The sequence below is a fragment of the Vitis vinifera genome, chromosome 4 (assembly GCF_030704535.1).
Source record: "Vitis vinifera cultivar Pinot Noir 40024 chromosome 4, ASM3070453v1".
NCBI lineage: Eukaryota > Viridiplantae > Streptophyta > Magnoliopsida > Vitales > Vitaceae > Vitis > Vitis vinifera.
This window is the reverse complement of record NC_081808.1, coordinates 21162680-21175439: the sequence shown is the minus strand read 5'-3', so window position 1 is coordinate 21175439 and position 12760 is coordinate 21162680. Positions and strand designations below refer to the sequence as shown.

Here is a 12760-nt window from a genome sequence, read left to right as displayed (position 1 = left end):
TAAAGTTAAAACCGTGGTTGGTAACTACGGTTTTTAACCACTTTAAAAAAATAAAACCGTAGTCACCAACTACGGTTTTATGACATGGCAGCTTATGTGGCACAGACGCATTAGATCGGACATTATTTTAAAAACAATTTTATTTTTTGGATTTTTTTTTTTAAACGCACTATTTTGGGTCAAAGCTCTTGAAGGAGGGAGAGAGTTGAATATTAAAAATGATAAGGAACTGAATTAGGAAAGAGAGGAAACAATATTTTTTTTTTGAGGAAAAAAAGGGTGAAAATGTTAAAAAAACAAAAAAAAAAATAGTAATAGAGGTAATTTTCAAATCTTACTCTATATGATCCTGAATCAATATCGAAGAAATTGCCTTTGAAAAGATAAAAAAATCATTTATAAGGTTGAATGGTTTTAGTATGATGATAATATATTGCAAAAGTAAATTATAAAGCTGTAGGAATACAAAGAAGAAGCACAGAGAATTTCTCAAGGCTTGAGGATGTTTTTTTTTTTTTTTTTATAAATTTAAAGTGAAAAATTTACAACTTAACAATAATATTATTATTAAACATGGGAATGCATTTTTTTTACCTTCTAGGTGTTAATTTTTTATTTTATTTATTTATTTACTCTTTCTATTCACATGACCGCGGTGCTTAGATAATTAAAAAAAGAAAAAAGTACACGCTGGCAGGCTAAAATGGTGTTGCAAGGAAACCGTGCAACCACGAAGGGAGGGTATAGAGGGGGGTTGAAATATAATGCTGACAAAAGGCGTCGCCCCTCCCTGGTTCCCCCAATCACATCCCACCGCACCAAAGCCCGAGAGGGTGGATTGGTCATTTAAGAAGCACAGCTGTTTGCGGCCACCACTCTGCACATGCTTTTGTCCACCCAAATTACATTTTTGACCTTAAATCCCTGATTTGGCGAACTGCTATTGACCACCTCAGACATCAGAGACAGGCCGACGTGTAGCATGCAGAAACTTTCTCATCACAAGCGCTCTTTATATTTCAACAACACCCTCACCGATTAAACAGACCAAATTCAATTTTAGTCTCATTTTCTCTCTCTCCCGTTTTTTTCTAAGCCTCGACACAGACGACGACTCAAAGCAATGGCGTCCGAAAAAGAGACGGCTGGGTCCGGATCTGCCGCGGCAATCAACGGCGGCGAAGCCCTAGAACCACCGAAGCGGAAGATAGCTCTGATCACCGGCATAACGGGGCAGGATGGGTCGTATCTAACGGAGTTTCTCCTGAACAAGGGGTACGAAGTCCACGGTCTGATCCGACGATCTTCCAATTTCAATACCCAACGCCTCAATCACATCTACATCGATCCTCACAACTCCCATAAAGCTCGAATGAAGCTCCACTACGCCGACCTCTCCGACGCCTCCTCCCTACGCCGCTGGATCGACACCATCGCCCCCGACGAGGTCTACAACCTTGCTGCCCAGTCCCACGTCGCCGTTTCCTTCGAGATCCCGGATTACACCGCCGATGTGGTGGCCACGGGCGCCCTCCGCCTCCTCGAAGCCGTCCGATCCCACATCATGGCCACCGGCCGATCTCACATTCGGTACTACCAAGCCGGATCCTCGGAGATGTTCGGATCCACTTCGCCTCCCCAATCGGAAACCTCTCCATTTCACCCCCGATCCCCTTACGCGGCCTCTAAATGTGCCGCTCATTGGTACACCGTGAACTACCGAGAAGCCTACGGGCTCTTCGCCTGCAATGGGATTCTGTTCAATCACGAATCCCCACGGCGGGGTGAGAATTTCGTGACGCGGAAGATTACACGAGCCGTGGGGAGGATCAAGATTGGGTTGCAGAGCAAACTGTTCATGGGGAATTTGCAGGCTTCGAGAGATTGGGGTTTCGCGGGGGATTATGTGGAAGCGATGTGGATGATGCTGCAGCAGGAGAAGCCGGACGATTACGTGGTGGCGACGGAGGAGTCACACACGGTGGAGGAGTTCTTGGAGGTGGCATTTGGGTCTGTGGGGTTGAATTGGAGAGATCATGTGGTGATTGATAAGAGGTACTTTAGACCTGCTGAGGTTGATAACCTTAAGGGTGATTCTAGCAAAGCAAGGAAGGTGCTTGGTTGGAAGCCTAAGGTGGATTTTGAGCAGTTGGTGAAGATGATGGTTGATGAGGATATTGAATTGGCTAAGAGGGAGAAGGTGCTTGTGGACGCGGGCTATATGGACGCACAGCAGCAGCCTTGATTCAACCTATTTCTTCCTCCAATTTTGCTTTCATATAAAGCCAATCTGCTTCTCGGTTGTTTGAATTCAAAGGTTTTAGGTCTAATATAGTTAGCTTGATTTCGAAGATGGGTATTTATTATTGGTGTTTATTGTAATTTCCCTATTTTTATTTGTTCTTTCTTGTTACGGGTTTTTAGATTTACTGTTAAACCCATTCATACAATTTCGGTAATTCCATAATTGAACTATTATTTGTATTCTGGGATCTGCCTACGCTTTGGTCATTTTTTTCCTCAACGAATTGCTTCTGGATTCGTCTAAAAAATGTGTTTGAAATCTATTTGAGATGCGTTTAGATATTGATAAACTACGCTCCAATTGTTACTTCCTCCATGTCGGCAAGATCAATGGCAGGGCATCCTGGTTCAACATGCCCTTACTAGGATGCATCACAAAAGAAAATTTGGGCGAATTCATTTGGACCCACTTGTCCTGAGCAATGTTTCTTGTTTCGCATACGTGCAACCCCCCCTATTCCATGTAGAAGCTAAGATGTCGGTGGGGCTTCTTCTATAGTCTTCTGCCCTTTTTATCATTCTCCTCTATTTTCATTTTTTTTTTAGTGGGAGAAAGAAAAAACATTAATTACATGTTTGCAATCCATGGTTTCATGATTCAGTTGTACTTTAGAAGGTAAAAGAAACCACAGGTGGATCGGTCTCCAACTAAAATATGACTGACATATTCATCTTCGCAATCATGTGAGGAAAAGATGCCCCTCCGGAGGACAATCTGGCAAGCTGAACAAATTGAAAAGACCATATTGCCGATAAATAACAGTGGAGGAAGACGAGCATCGATCAACTTAAAAACCCTTGAATATAAACACGAATGAAATAATGGAAATCAATTTGGTTTGGTTTCTGTAGTCGGCTGGCTGGCATCCAGAACTCTTTGTACAGAAGATGAGCGAAAGCTGGTTTCTAGATCAGAAGTGGCGGCAGCAAATGGTTTGATAGATGCCCGAAGAGATTCTGGCCCCTCCGCGGCAATTCTCTTGCATAAAGCATCACAGTTACTTATTACCTCCGTCAACCTCCCTTTCAGTTCACCAATTTCCACTTGCAATGCATGAACTACAAGCATATTCCATAAAGTTGGTATCAGCTCAGAAAGTAAGAAACATCAGCAGATTCCACAAAAGTAAGGTCCCAATTTACATGTCTCCCTTCATCTGGTATACAACTGAGATTCACCATTCAGTGGCCCAACCATACTTATATTACATTTCTGTCATTGAGCAACTGATCCGTTAATTAATTAAATTGCTCATGGCCCAAATTTTCATCCATGCTATGATAATGATAGGCTGAATAGTTACTATTATTGGGAAGGTGAGCTAAACTTTTAATGGGGATGAGGGACGGAAGACGGTAGGTTACCTTCTGATAGATGATGTGAAGTTGTCTTCATTGCTGAGACCGAGAAATTGAACCGTTGATGAAGTTTAATTGCCAGAGCATCTGCAACCTCTATCTTGTTTTCTATCTCTTCCTGCAACAATATTTACCACATTATAATACATGCACAATAAAAACATCCAAGTTTTTACAGGGAAATGATGGTAAACAAGTTATGTTCCCTAGTATCATATAAATCATGAACAATCCTAATTCTTTTTTTTTTTTTTTTGATAAATATGAACAATCCTAATTCTTAAACATCAGCAACACAAGCTTCCTAATCCTGCCAGCCACAAAAGGCATATTTGAAACACTGGAATAAGGAATGAGAATAGGAAATTTCCTATTTATTATTGCATTTTCATAACTTATTAGAAATGAGAATACAAATTGAAAGTTCAATCTCATGGAAACCAAAATCCACTTCTGTCAAGATTTTGATTCCTCTCTTTTAAATGTTTATGGTTCATCTCCATTCTCATTCCTATTCCTATTTCTATTCACATCTACCAAATGCACCCTACAAGGTTTTCACAGGTAGAGTCATCCACTTCACAAGCAATAAGAATCAGAACACCAGATTGTTTCAGATCAAAAGCAGCTTTCTTCCACTGGCTGATACTGACATTTAAATGCACCAGTTTCCACTGTTGTCCCCTTCCAATGGATTTAAGATAAGAGGGGGAAAAAGACATAGTGTTTCTAAAAGATTAAACTTTTAATTGAGCCTTTTCAATTCTGATTTTATTATCTGTTAAGTAGGTGAGAGTAACATTTTATAATTAGAGTGAGGTTGTTATGGCATGAGAATCTAATCCTGAAACACGGGTCCAAGCTTGGATCAAGTAGAATTTGGAAATTGGAATTGATGTCAGTAATGAAGTGAAGATTCAAATCAGATTCAAATCCTGTCATTGGGTTTCAATGGATACTTGCTATGGTGGTTGGATAAACCTTACATTAATTTTTCTAAGTATGTTATCAACAAAACATCCTTGAAAAGGATTAAAAACTAGGTTCTAAGCCAGATTAGATTTTTTCAGAGATCTAAAATCTATGTTGAAGCCTACAAAGCAGATGTAACTCCCAAAATTAAATTCTGATTTGTGTCCAGATCTATGCAGATAAATAGATTGAAAAAGTTTAGATTGTACAATCGACCCTAAGCCTTATCCATACCAAACTCTTAAAATGCATACTGCACTGTTCTTGAACTCCCAAAGAAAAAAAAAAGTGTCAGGGAAGACCTGTTCCTTGCTAATCTTTTGTGTTTTCTCCTCTTGCCAATCACGATACATCGAGAAGAGCTCCAGTAGCACCTTTGGATTTAAAGTACCTATACAGTCATAGAGAAAGAGAGACTAATAATTGGCTTTGAATATCTAATAATCCACTCAAACAAACACATGATGAGAACTTCTATGCATGTATGGTTAGAAGGATACACATGCAAATATATAGGAGAGTTCCTGGATTAGGGGTTGAATTCTCCATAGAAACGTTCTGTTTTAGTTCTCTAGGGCCATATATTCAGTTTTCTAGTTATAAGCCAATGTTTTTGAGCTGCACCCTGCCCTTATTATTCCTTCAACTTGAATCATATCTTAGAGAGACAGACAATTGGTCTCCGACTCTCCATTACACATGGTCAATCCAACATAAAAGCTTGTCTCATCTGATCCTTGGTTCGTGCAACCTTTAATTTCTCACAAAAGCAAAGAAGTAACCTCCATATAAATGGTGGTGGAAAACATTCCGACTAGGGTTTTTATTTGTTCATTTTCCAGAGATCCACAACCTTTTGTCAGTGTACCTCCATTTCCAAAGATCACTGAATTGTGCCATCTTACTCTCCAGAATTCTTATAAATAATTATCGGGAGTTGAATCGTTGAAAGAGAGAATTCCAAGTTCAGCAAATCAGCAACCCAAATTCTTTATATATCATGAGATTTGTGAATGAGATTACACTTTATTCTTTTAGGCATGTTTGCTTCTCGAAAGTACTAAGGAAAGGGGAAAAATGTTAAAGAAAATGATTTTCTCATATTTAATTTATCATGGAAAGTACAAGAGAAAAAAAAATATAAGTAAAATTAGGTAGAAACTTATATATTTTCAAATTATTTAATTTGTCCAGAGAAAAAAAAAAAGTGAAATGTAAACTAATTTACTAATTTCAAATCTATTTCTCATTTTCCTTTGCTTTTTTTTTTTTCTTCAATTTGCACTTTCTATTTTCTTTCCCAATCCTAGAGTGTGACCTTTCCCATTTTTGACAAGAAAATAGTACCAACTACCAAAACTTCCACAGTCAATGACCAAGCAACGAAAACAAACTCTTACTTCAAGTCCTAAATCTATAACTCCCAACGAAAGATCCATAGATCAAGAAAGATAATATAATTCACCTGAAACAGAAGAAGATGATGGCTTCCTCACCAATATATCCGTCAAGCTGCTCTCCGTTGGCAGTGAAGTCAGTATCGGTGTTGCCTGGAAACATTTATTAACATTGAAAAAAAAAGAATCACTAAACCCAAGTTGAACACTGGTACCATTTGGTTATCGTTCTGGATCTTTTTCTTCTCTTGCAAAATTTTGCTTCTAAAACCACTTGGAAAATCCAAACAGAAACCTGACTTTATCTTTTAATAGCGACAAGAATATGAATATTTTTTGTGAAAGAAACAAAAGAAGAATCTCACAATTTTGAGGGATTTCAGGCACTCCAAAAGGGGATCTACATCTTCTGATCTCTCGGAGACGGTGGTGATCTCATCGCCGACCCTCTTCAATCATATTGAACAGTATTGTGAAAGAACAACAAATCAGTAGAGGAAACGAGCATGGGAAACTTCAGAGGCAGCGGCGAGCAAAGAAATTCGATTGAATTTGGAGACTTACCTGGGGACTTGAGAGCATGGATTCTGAGGCACCCATGACTTATTATTTGATTCTATGGTTTTTCTTTTTCTCTATTTTTTTTCTTTTGCTGACATTTATTCAGATGAGTTGGAGTATGATCGTTGGGGGAAAGAGCTTCTCTGCCAACAGCCTCGGAAGAACGATCGCGGTTCACTCACTGGAACATAATACCGCTTGATGCTGATTTGCTGAGGCAGAAAATGAGAAAAAGACGTATGAAGAAAATATAGAATAAGATATTACACTTACCTCCCCAAAAGTTATGAAATTTGTGGATATCTCCACCGTGAATCTGTGACTATTGACTAATTGAGGGACCCAAATAGCAAATGCCACTTTTTTAGGGGCTTCTTTAATGTCTCCATAAATATATTTTAACGAGTGTGACCCAAATGGCAAATTGTATATTAAAAATGTTAATTATAAAAATGTTTTATATATTTTTAGCCGTTGGATTATCGTAACGGATGAAGTAACCAAAATTAATAACCTATTGTGGGCCATACCGTAAATCGTATAATCCCTGATGCTCACTTTGTCTTTGATCAGGCTTACCAAACAAGCAATCCATCCCTCTCTCAATCGCTAGGCAATTCTAGGGTTCCAAGCTCCTTCCCCAAAATCCTTTGATCATCCAGGGTTTCAATCTTCTGCTGCAAACCAGTATGAGAACTAGAAATGCCGAAACCCCCAAACCGGCGTCCAAAAAGAAGACGCCGCAGGCTAAGAAATCTGCCGGCAAGGCTCCTCAGACCACGCCCGAAACGGGGGCAGGATCGGTGACGCCGAAATCAACCGAGACGAAGCGTGTCTCTGCAACCAAAGGGAAGCAGGTGAAGACCAACGAAACTACACCGACATCGACACAGAACGCGGCTGCTGAATTGAACACTGGAGCATCAGGTATAACTGGATTCTGACAAGAGTCGTTTTGTTTGGTGGATATTTTTTAACATGTTGATCTATTTTACCATGTTAGTTTTGCGATCCGTTTGGCTGCTTAGAAGAAAATGAAGGAAAATAGAAGAATCATAGTTTGAAATTTTATTTCCTGATGTTTTGTGTAATTTTAGAAATGAACTGAAATGATGCAAATCGTTGGATTAGAGCTCCACAGTGGGGCCCTTTGATTCATTCATAAAAAATGAGAAAGAAAAATTCTTGGTTCTTTCTTTATTTTTGCAATATTTTTTCCAGCAGCCAGGAAGGGGTTACTCTTGATTTCCCTTACATGGATTGATAATTGCAAATGTGAGAGTATAGAGTATATATGTAATTGGCGGAGAATTTAATCTATTTATTTCCATACATCAGGAATTATATTTGAAATTATTGTTAAAAGAATCAGAATTGGAAATGGGAGTCTATTAGTATGTATGTAATTTTAGCATACGTTGGAATCATTACGCAGATAATTTTTTGTTTGATTGATTCAAACACAAACGGTTTGAGTTTTTTTTTTTATTGATTCAAACACAAACGGTTTGATATGTAGTTGAAGAGGTGAAAACTGCAGCTAATGTGTCTCTAATAACACCAGAGACGAAAGCAGCTTCAGGTGCCAAATCAGTGGTGAAGAAAACGCCGGGAAAAGCTAGAACTCCTCCTTCAGTAAAAGCTGTTTCTGCGAAGACACCTGCATTGGGGGAGTCTTTAAAACCAAAGGTCGAGGAGCCCGTGAAGAAGGAAGGGGTTGATGCTGCAAAGGAGGGGGAGTCTACAGAGAAGGAAGGGACTGAGTCTGCAAAGAAGGAAGGACCTGTTGTTAAAAACGTTGAAGATTCCAACAAGAAGGAAACAAGTTCTGGTCATCCAGAAGGCGTTCCTACCGAGAATCCTAGAGATACTTCGGAGCATGAAGAAATTGTTGCCTTGAATGTTGCAAAATCTCCAGATAATGGAGAAATCAGTATTGCCAAGGAAGTGCCGGATGTGAATGAAGAATTGGGAGAGGAGATAAAACATGTTGAGGATAAAGAAGAGACTAAGAATGAGCAAGTTAACATGGAAGCAGAAACAAATGAGGCTAGAGTTGGAGAAGATGCCCCAGTGAAGGAGGATAAGTACTATGGTGATGAGGTAATGGACTATGGAGATGAAGAGGGACTTGAAGAACCTGAGGAAGAACTTCCAGTAAGTGATGCAGTGGATCCTGGAGAAGAAACAGAGGCCTTGGAGGAAGAACACAGAGAACTGACTGCTATTGCAAAGGAGCGGAAGATATCAAAAGCACACGAGATATTTGTTGGTGGATTGGATAGGGATGCTGAGGAGGAGGATGTAAAAAAGGTCTTTGAGAGGATTGGAGAGGTAGTCGAAGTTCGATTGCACAAGAATTTGTCATCTAATAAAAATAAGGGTTATGCATTTGTAAAGTTTGCTAATAAGGAGCATGCAAGCCGGGCTTTGTCAGAAATGAAAAACCCCGTTGTAAGGATCTTTCTTTGTTTTCTATTTTTTTTTTTTTTGTACGTGTCTTTGTTGTTACATATTTTTAAAGTTTGTTCTGATTTCTTCTTTTTGAGTCCTTGACAGATTTGTGGGAAGCGATGTGGAACTGCACCCAGTGAGGACAATAACACATTGTTCTTAGGCAATATTTGCAACACATGGACGAAGGAAGCAGTAAGATTTCATGTGGTTGTAAAGTCTATTTAGTTCTTAGGCTTGTTAACTCATCTTGGTATTTTGTTCATTCACAGATCAAACAAAAATTGAAAGACTATGGCATTGAAGGTGTTGGGAACATCACTCTTGTCCCAAATCCTCAACATGAAGGATTGAGTCGTGGTTTTGCTTTCCTTGAGTTCTCTTGTCATGCAGATGCCATGCTTGCATATAAGAGGCTTCAGAAACCAGATGTTATATTTGGCCATGCTGAGCGAACTGCAAAAGTAGCTTTTGCAGAACCTTTACGTGAGCCAGACCCGGAGATCATGGCACAGGTTAAGTCTGTATTTGTTGATGGCCTCCCTCCTCACTGGGATGAAGACCGTGTTAGAGAGCAATTTAAAGGCTATGGGGAGATTGAACGAATTGTGCTTGCACGTAATATGTCGACTGCCAAGAGGAAGGATTTTGGTTTTGTTGATTTCACTACTCATGAGGCTGCTCTTTCTTGCATTGATAGTGTAAACAACACAGAATTGTGTGATGGGAACTCAAAGGTAGCAACTCTAGTACCATCGCTGTGTGCTTGCTGGCAGTATTTTCCTTTTTTGAAAAATGAAAATTCCCATGTCACATTAGAAAGCCATTTATTTAAAGACTTTGCATTGTTTTTAGATGGATAGCTGGTGAAGGGGAAGAACCTCTGTATAAAAGATGATTAACCTTCTTTTTCTATTTCTTTGTATAGTTTCCACAGTGCTATATTAAAATTTAATCAATATTCTCCTTCTATTCTGTAGATAATTGCTTAGAATTGCATGTTGTTTAATTTAGTATTAACATAGTGTATTATATTGCTGTTATGTACTAGTAGACAAAAGTGAAAGTCAGGCTTTCAAACCCTTTGCCCAAAACTCAGGCTGTGAAGGGGGGATTGTGTGGTGGATTTCGGATTGGTCATGGTGGTGTTGGATCTTCCTCAAAGTTTGGTAAGCCTACAGTTCTTGAATGATTGAATCTTCATTACTATAACTAAAAAGGAAAGAAAGAAAATTGAATCCTCATTACTGTTTGCACAATTTTGACTGTTATTGTTGTTTACAGGAAGGGGGGGTTTTGGACGGGGAGGACATCACTTCAACCGAGCACAATTTCAACGTGACAGGGGTTTCTATCAACGTGAATATGGTCCAACTGGTAGATTGGGGTTCCCCAATGCACCTGATTTTGATGGTCCATACCCTGAGTTCCATGAGAGACACTTTTTTGGAAGAGGTCAATGTTTTTAGTTGATTTTTCCGGTTTGTGCATGTCTGTTTGTTTCTGTGTGTGTTTGCATGTCTGTGCATTTGATATTATATCAATACACTCCAAGCTCCATGATTACATGTTGTTCTCAATTAGTATATGTTACTGCACAAAAACAGGAGGACGAAGGGGTTCTTTGAGGGGTGCTTATCAGGGATCTGGGGGAGGCTATCCAGCTGCTGTCCCACCAAGACCAAATCTTGATAGGCCCAGGCATGGTGCAATTGATAGGGGTCATGGGAAGTACTTCCCATTTAGGCAACAACCATTTTTCCCTGAAGAAGACTTTGACAACTCTTTTTCTGGGAGGCATTTTGATGACCCTTATCTTTATGAGGACAATGCACGTGGGATAAAACGACCATTTATACCAGTAAGTAAGATGGCTCTTTCATTTAAAAAAAAAATATAAATACACATTTTTGCGTCTTGAGTGCCACAGATAACATTTTTATTGATTGAAACTTTGCCTTTGGCTTTTAGGACTGGGACCCTGGTTACATGGAACCAAGCAGGTTTCGCCCTCGACTGGATTACTCTGACCCAGAGGTTGATTTTCATGGATCTCGTTATCGGGGTATGAACTTTTATTTCTCGTTATCTGGATTACTTCTCATTCATGCTGTCAATGCTTTTATCTCATTATCATTGATAAGCCTTTTTTGTGATAGATAATTTTGAAGCTGGCAGTAGTCTCTACTCACAAGATTATTATGGTCCTGATGTAAGCAATCATTGCTTCATTTATCCTTATTCACATCTTATATTTAACATACTCATTGTGCCTTCTAATTCATGTTACAGTATGATAGAGGTGCATATCCTTCCTATTACAGAGATGATCGGTCATATCGAGGCGGTTATTATTATTAAACTCAAGTTCCTCTGGGAGGCTATTGTTATTAAAGCTCGAGAACCTTCGGTAATTCAAATGCTTCTGAAATCCATTTCTCCATTCTGACAGTGATGTTATTTCTTCTATTAATTTCTCAAAGGTTCTGACCTTGTTTAGGTGGACCGGGAATCTGGGATGCACTGCATTAATGATGGTCAAGTTGGTTGCCGCTTGAAAGAGTAGTTGAAACCAGCCTTCCTTTTTATTCTTCTTTCCACCTGCTCTTTGTTATAAGCTGCAATTTCCTACTTTTTTTCCCCTTGATTTGGCAGATCATTCGGAGGTTTATGTGTCTAGTGTAGGCTATCTTTTGGAAGGATCTTGACCTAGAGACTATTTTAATTTTTGTATGATTAGGATATTGATAGATACTTGCTTTGCTTGCCATAGGTATGAAAAGCTAGAGGACATTAGACTATGGGCTACTTTGTTAAGTCACAGGAACTGATCTCTTGCCATGTTTATGGTCTATGTCCTGGGTTAAGTATATACGTGGATGATCCTTTATATTGATGCTTAAAAGGAGACAAATTGGGTGACTATTTGTTTCTTGGAAGTGAAAAGTTATAGACTCAGGTTTTTTTTTATTGATGGTGGCACAGAAGTTACAATTTTAAATATGGAAGAGATGGGAAGCTCTTGTGGAGATTATCTTGATGATTTTTCTGGAGATAAAGATGCTACACAATTGCATGCCTGACATATCGGAGTTGGATTTTCTTAATATAAAATCTTAAATTTGAAATATATTGCAAGTCTCTAACAGATATACCAGGATCTTGTTCCATACTGTTTTGGCTAGCTAGGTAAATATTGGGGGGACTTTGAGTAAAGGCAGCCTGGACATCATGGAAATAAAATAAACTAGAGCTCAATATCTGTTGTACCATATGAATGGATATGGTGTGGGTATTCCTCGAACAAATCCTGCCGTGAGGTGTATATGATATTATGTTAAATACATTTTGTTTTTGATGCTATTCTAGAGGACCACTAGTGATCATTTGGGTCAATTATGTCTTTTGATACTTATTCAATTTTGTATTCATTTTTTAAGAAGATATCTCTGGTATTTTTTCAAGATTGACCGGCACTGGATCGGGGGTTGATATTAAAATTGATTTTTAGGTGGGCTCATATTTGGTTATTATCCTGATAATAGTTGTAGATGTGCCTAGTAGTCTTGCAAGAAGACATGGTTTAATGTTAAAATGATCATCCTCCTAATCTGAGGTGGTTGAATTGTTTATTGCTCATTTTAGTATTCTAGCATTTCTGCTGGAGGTTATGCCCAAGGTTCTGATGCTAATTTAGAACTGGATCCTGAAGT

General features: G+C 38.8%; 3 protein-coding genes across 5 annotated transcripts; 2 read left to right on the top strand and 1 right to left on the bottom strand.

Moving 5' to 3' along the window:
* The first annotated feature begins 589 nt into the window (after positions 1-589).
* LOC100264358 (GDP-mannose 4,6 dehydratase 1) lies at positions 590-2487 on the top strand. The gene has a single exon (XM_002269805.5). The coding sequence runs from the start codon at positions 1124-1126 to the stop codon at positions 2243-2245; it is 1122 nt and encodes a 373-aa protein (XP_002269841.1). The 5' UTR covers positions 590-1123; the 3' UTR covers positions 2246-2487.
* A 460-nt stretch (positions 2488-2947) lies between these two features.
* LOC100259183 (uncharacterized) lies at positions 2948-6816 on the bottom strand. The gene is made up of 6 exons (XM_002269920.5): positions 6597-6816; positions 6398-6481; positions 6101-6185; positions 4938-5026; positions 3670-3781; positions 2948-3363 (listed from the first exon to the last, which is right to left on the bottom strand). Exons 1-6 carry the CDS (start codon positions 6630-6632, stop codon positions 3134-3136), a joined length of 636 nt encoding a protein of 211 aa, XP_002269956.1. The 5' UTR covers positions 6633-6816; the 3' UTR covers positions 2948-3133.
* A 268-nt stretch (positions 6817-7084) lies between these two features.
* Positions 7085-11972, top strand: LOC100259067 (uncharacterized). 3 transcript variants are annotated; one of them, XM_002266543.5, is made up of 11 exons: positions 7085-7520; positions 8113-9047; positions 9153-9242; positions 9320-9784; positions 10102-10216; positions 10332-10502; positions 10655-10908; positions 11019-11112; positions 11207-11259; positions 11340-11457; positions 11548-11972. In XM_002266543.5, exons 1-10 carry the CDS (start codon positions 7283-7285, stop codon positions 11406-11408), a joined length of 2484 nt encoding a protein of 827 aa, XP_002266579.2. In that variant the 5' UTR covers positions 7085-7282; the 3' UTR covers positions 11409-11457; positions 11548-11972. The 3 variants fall into 3 exon arrangements, with proteins under 3 accessions (XP_002266579.2, XP_010649055.1, XP_010649054.1); XM_010650753.3 differs by having other exon boundaries at positions 7146-7520; positions 8158-9047; XM_010650752.3 differs by having other exon boundaries at positions 7146-7520; positions 8134-9047.
* The last annotated feature ends 788 nt before the right edge of the window (positions 11973-12760 follow it).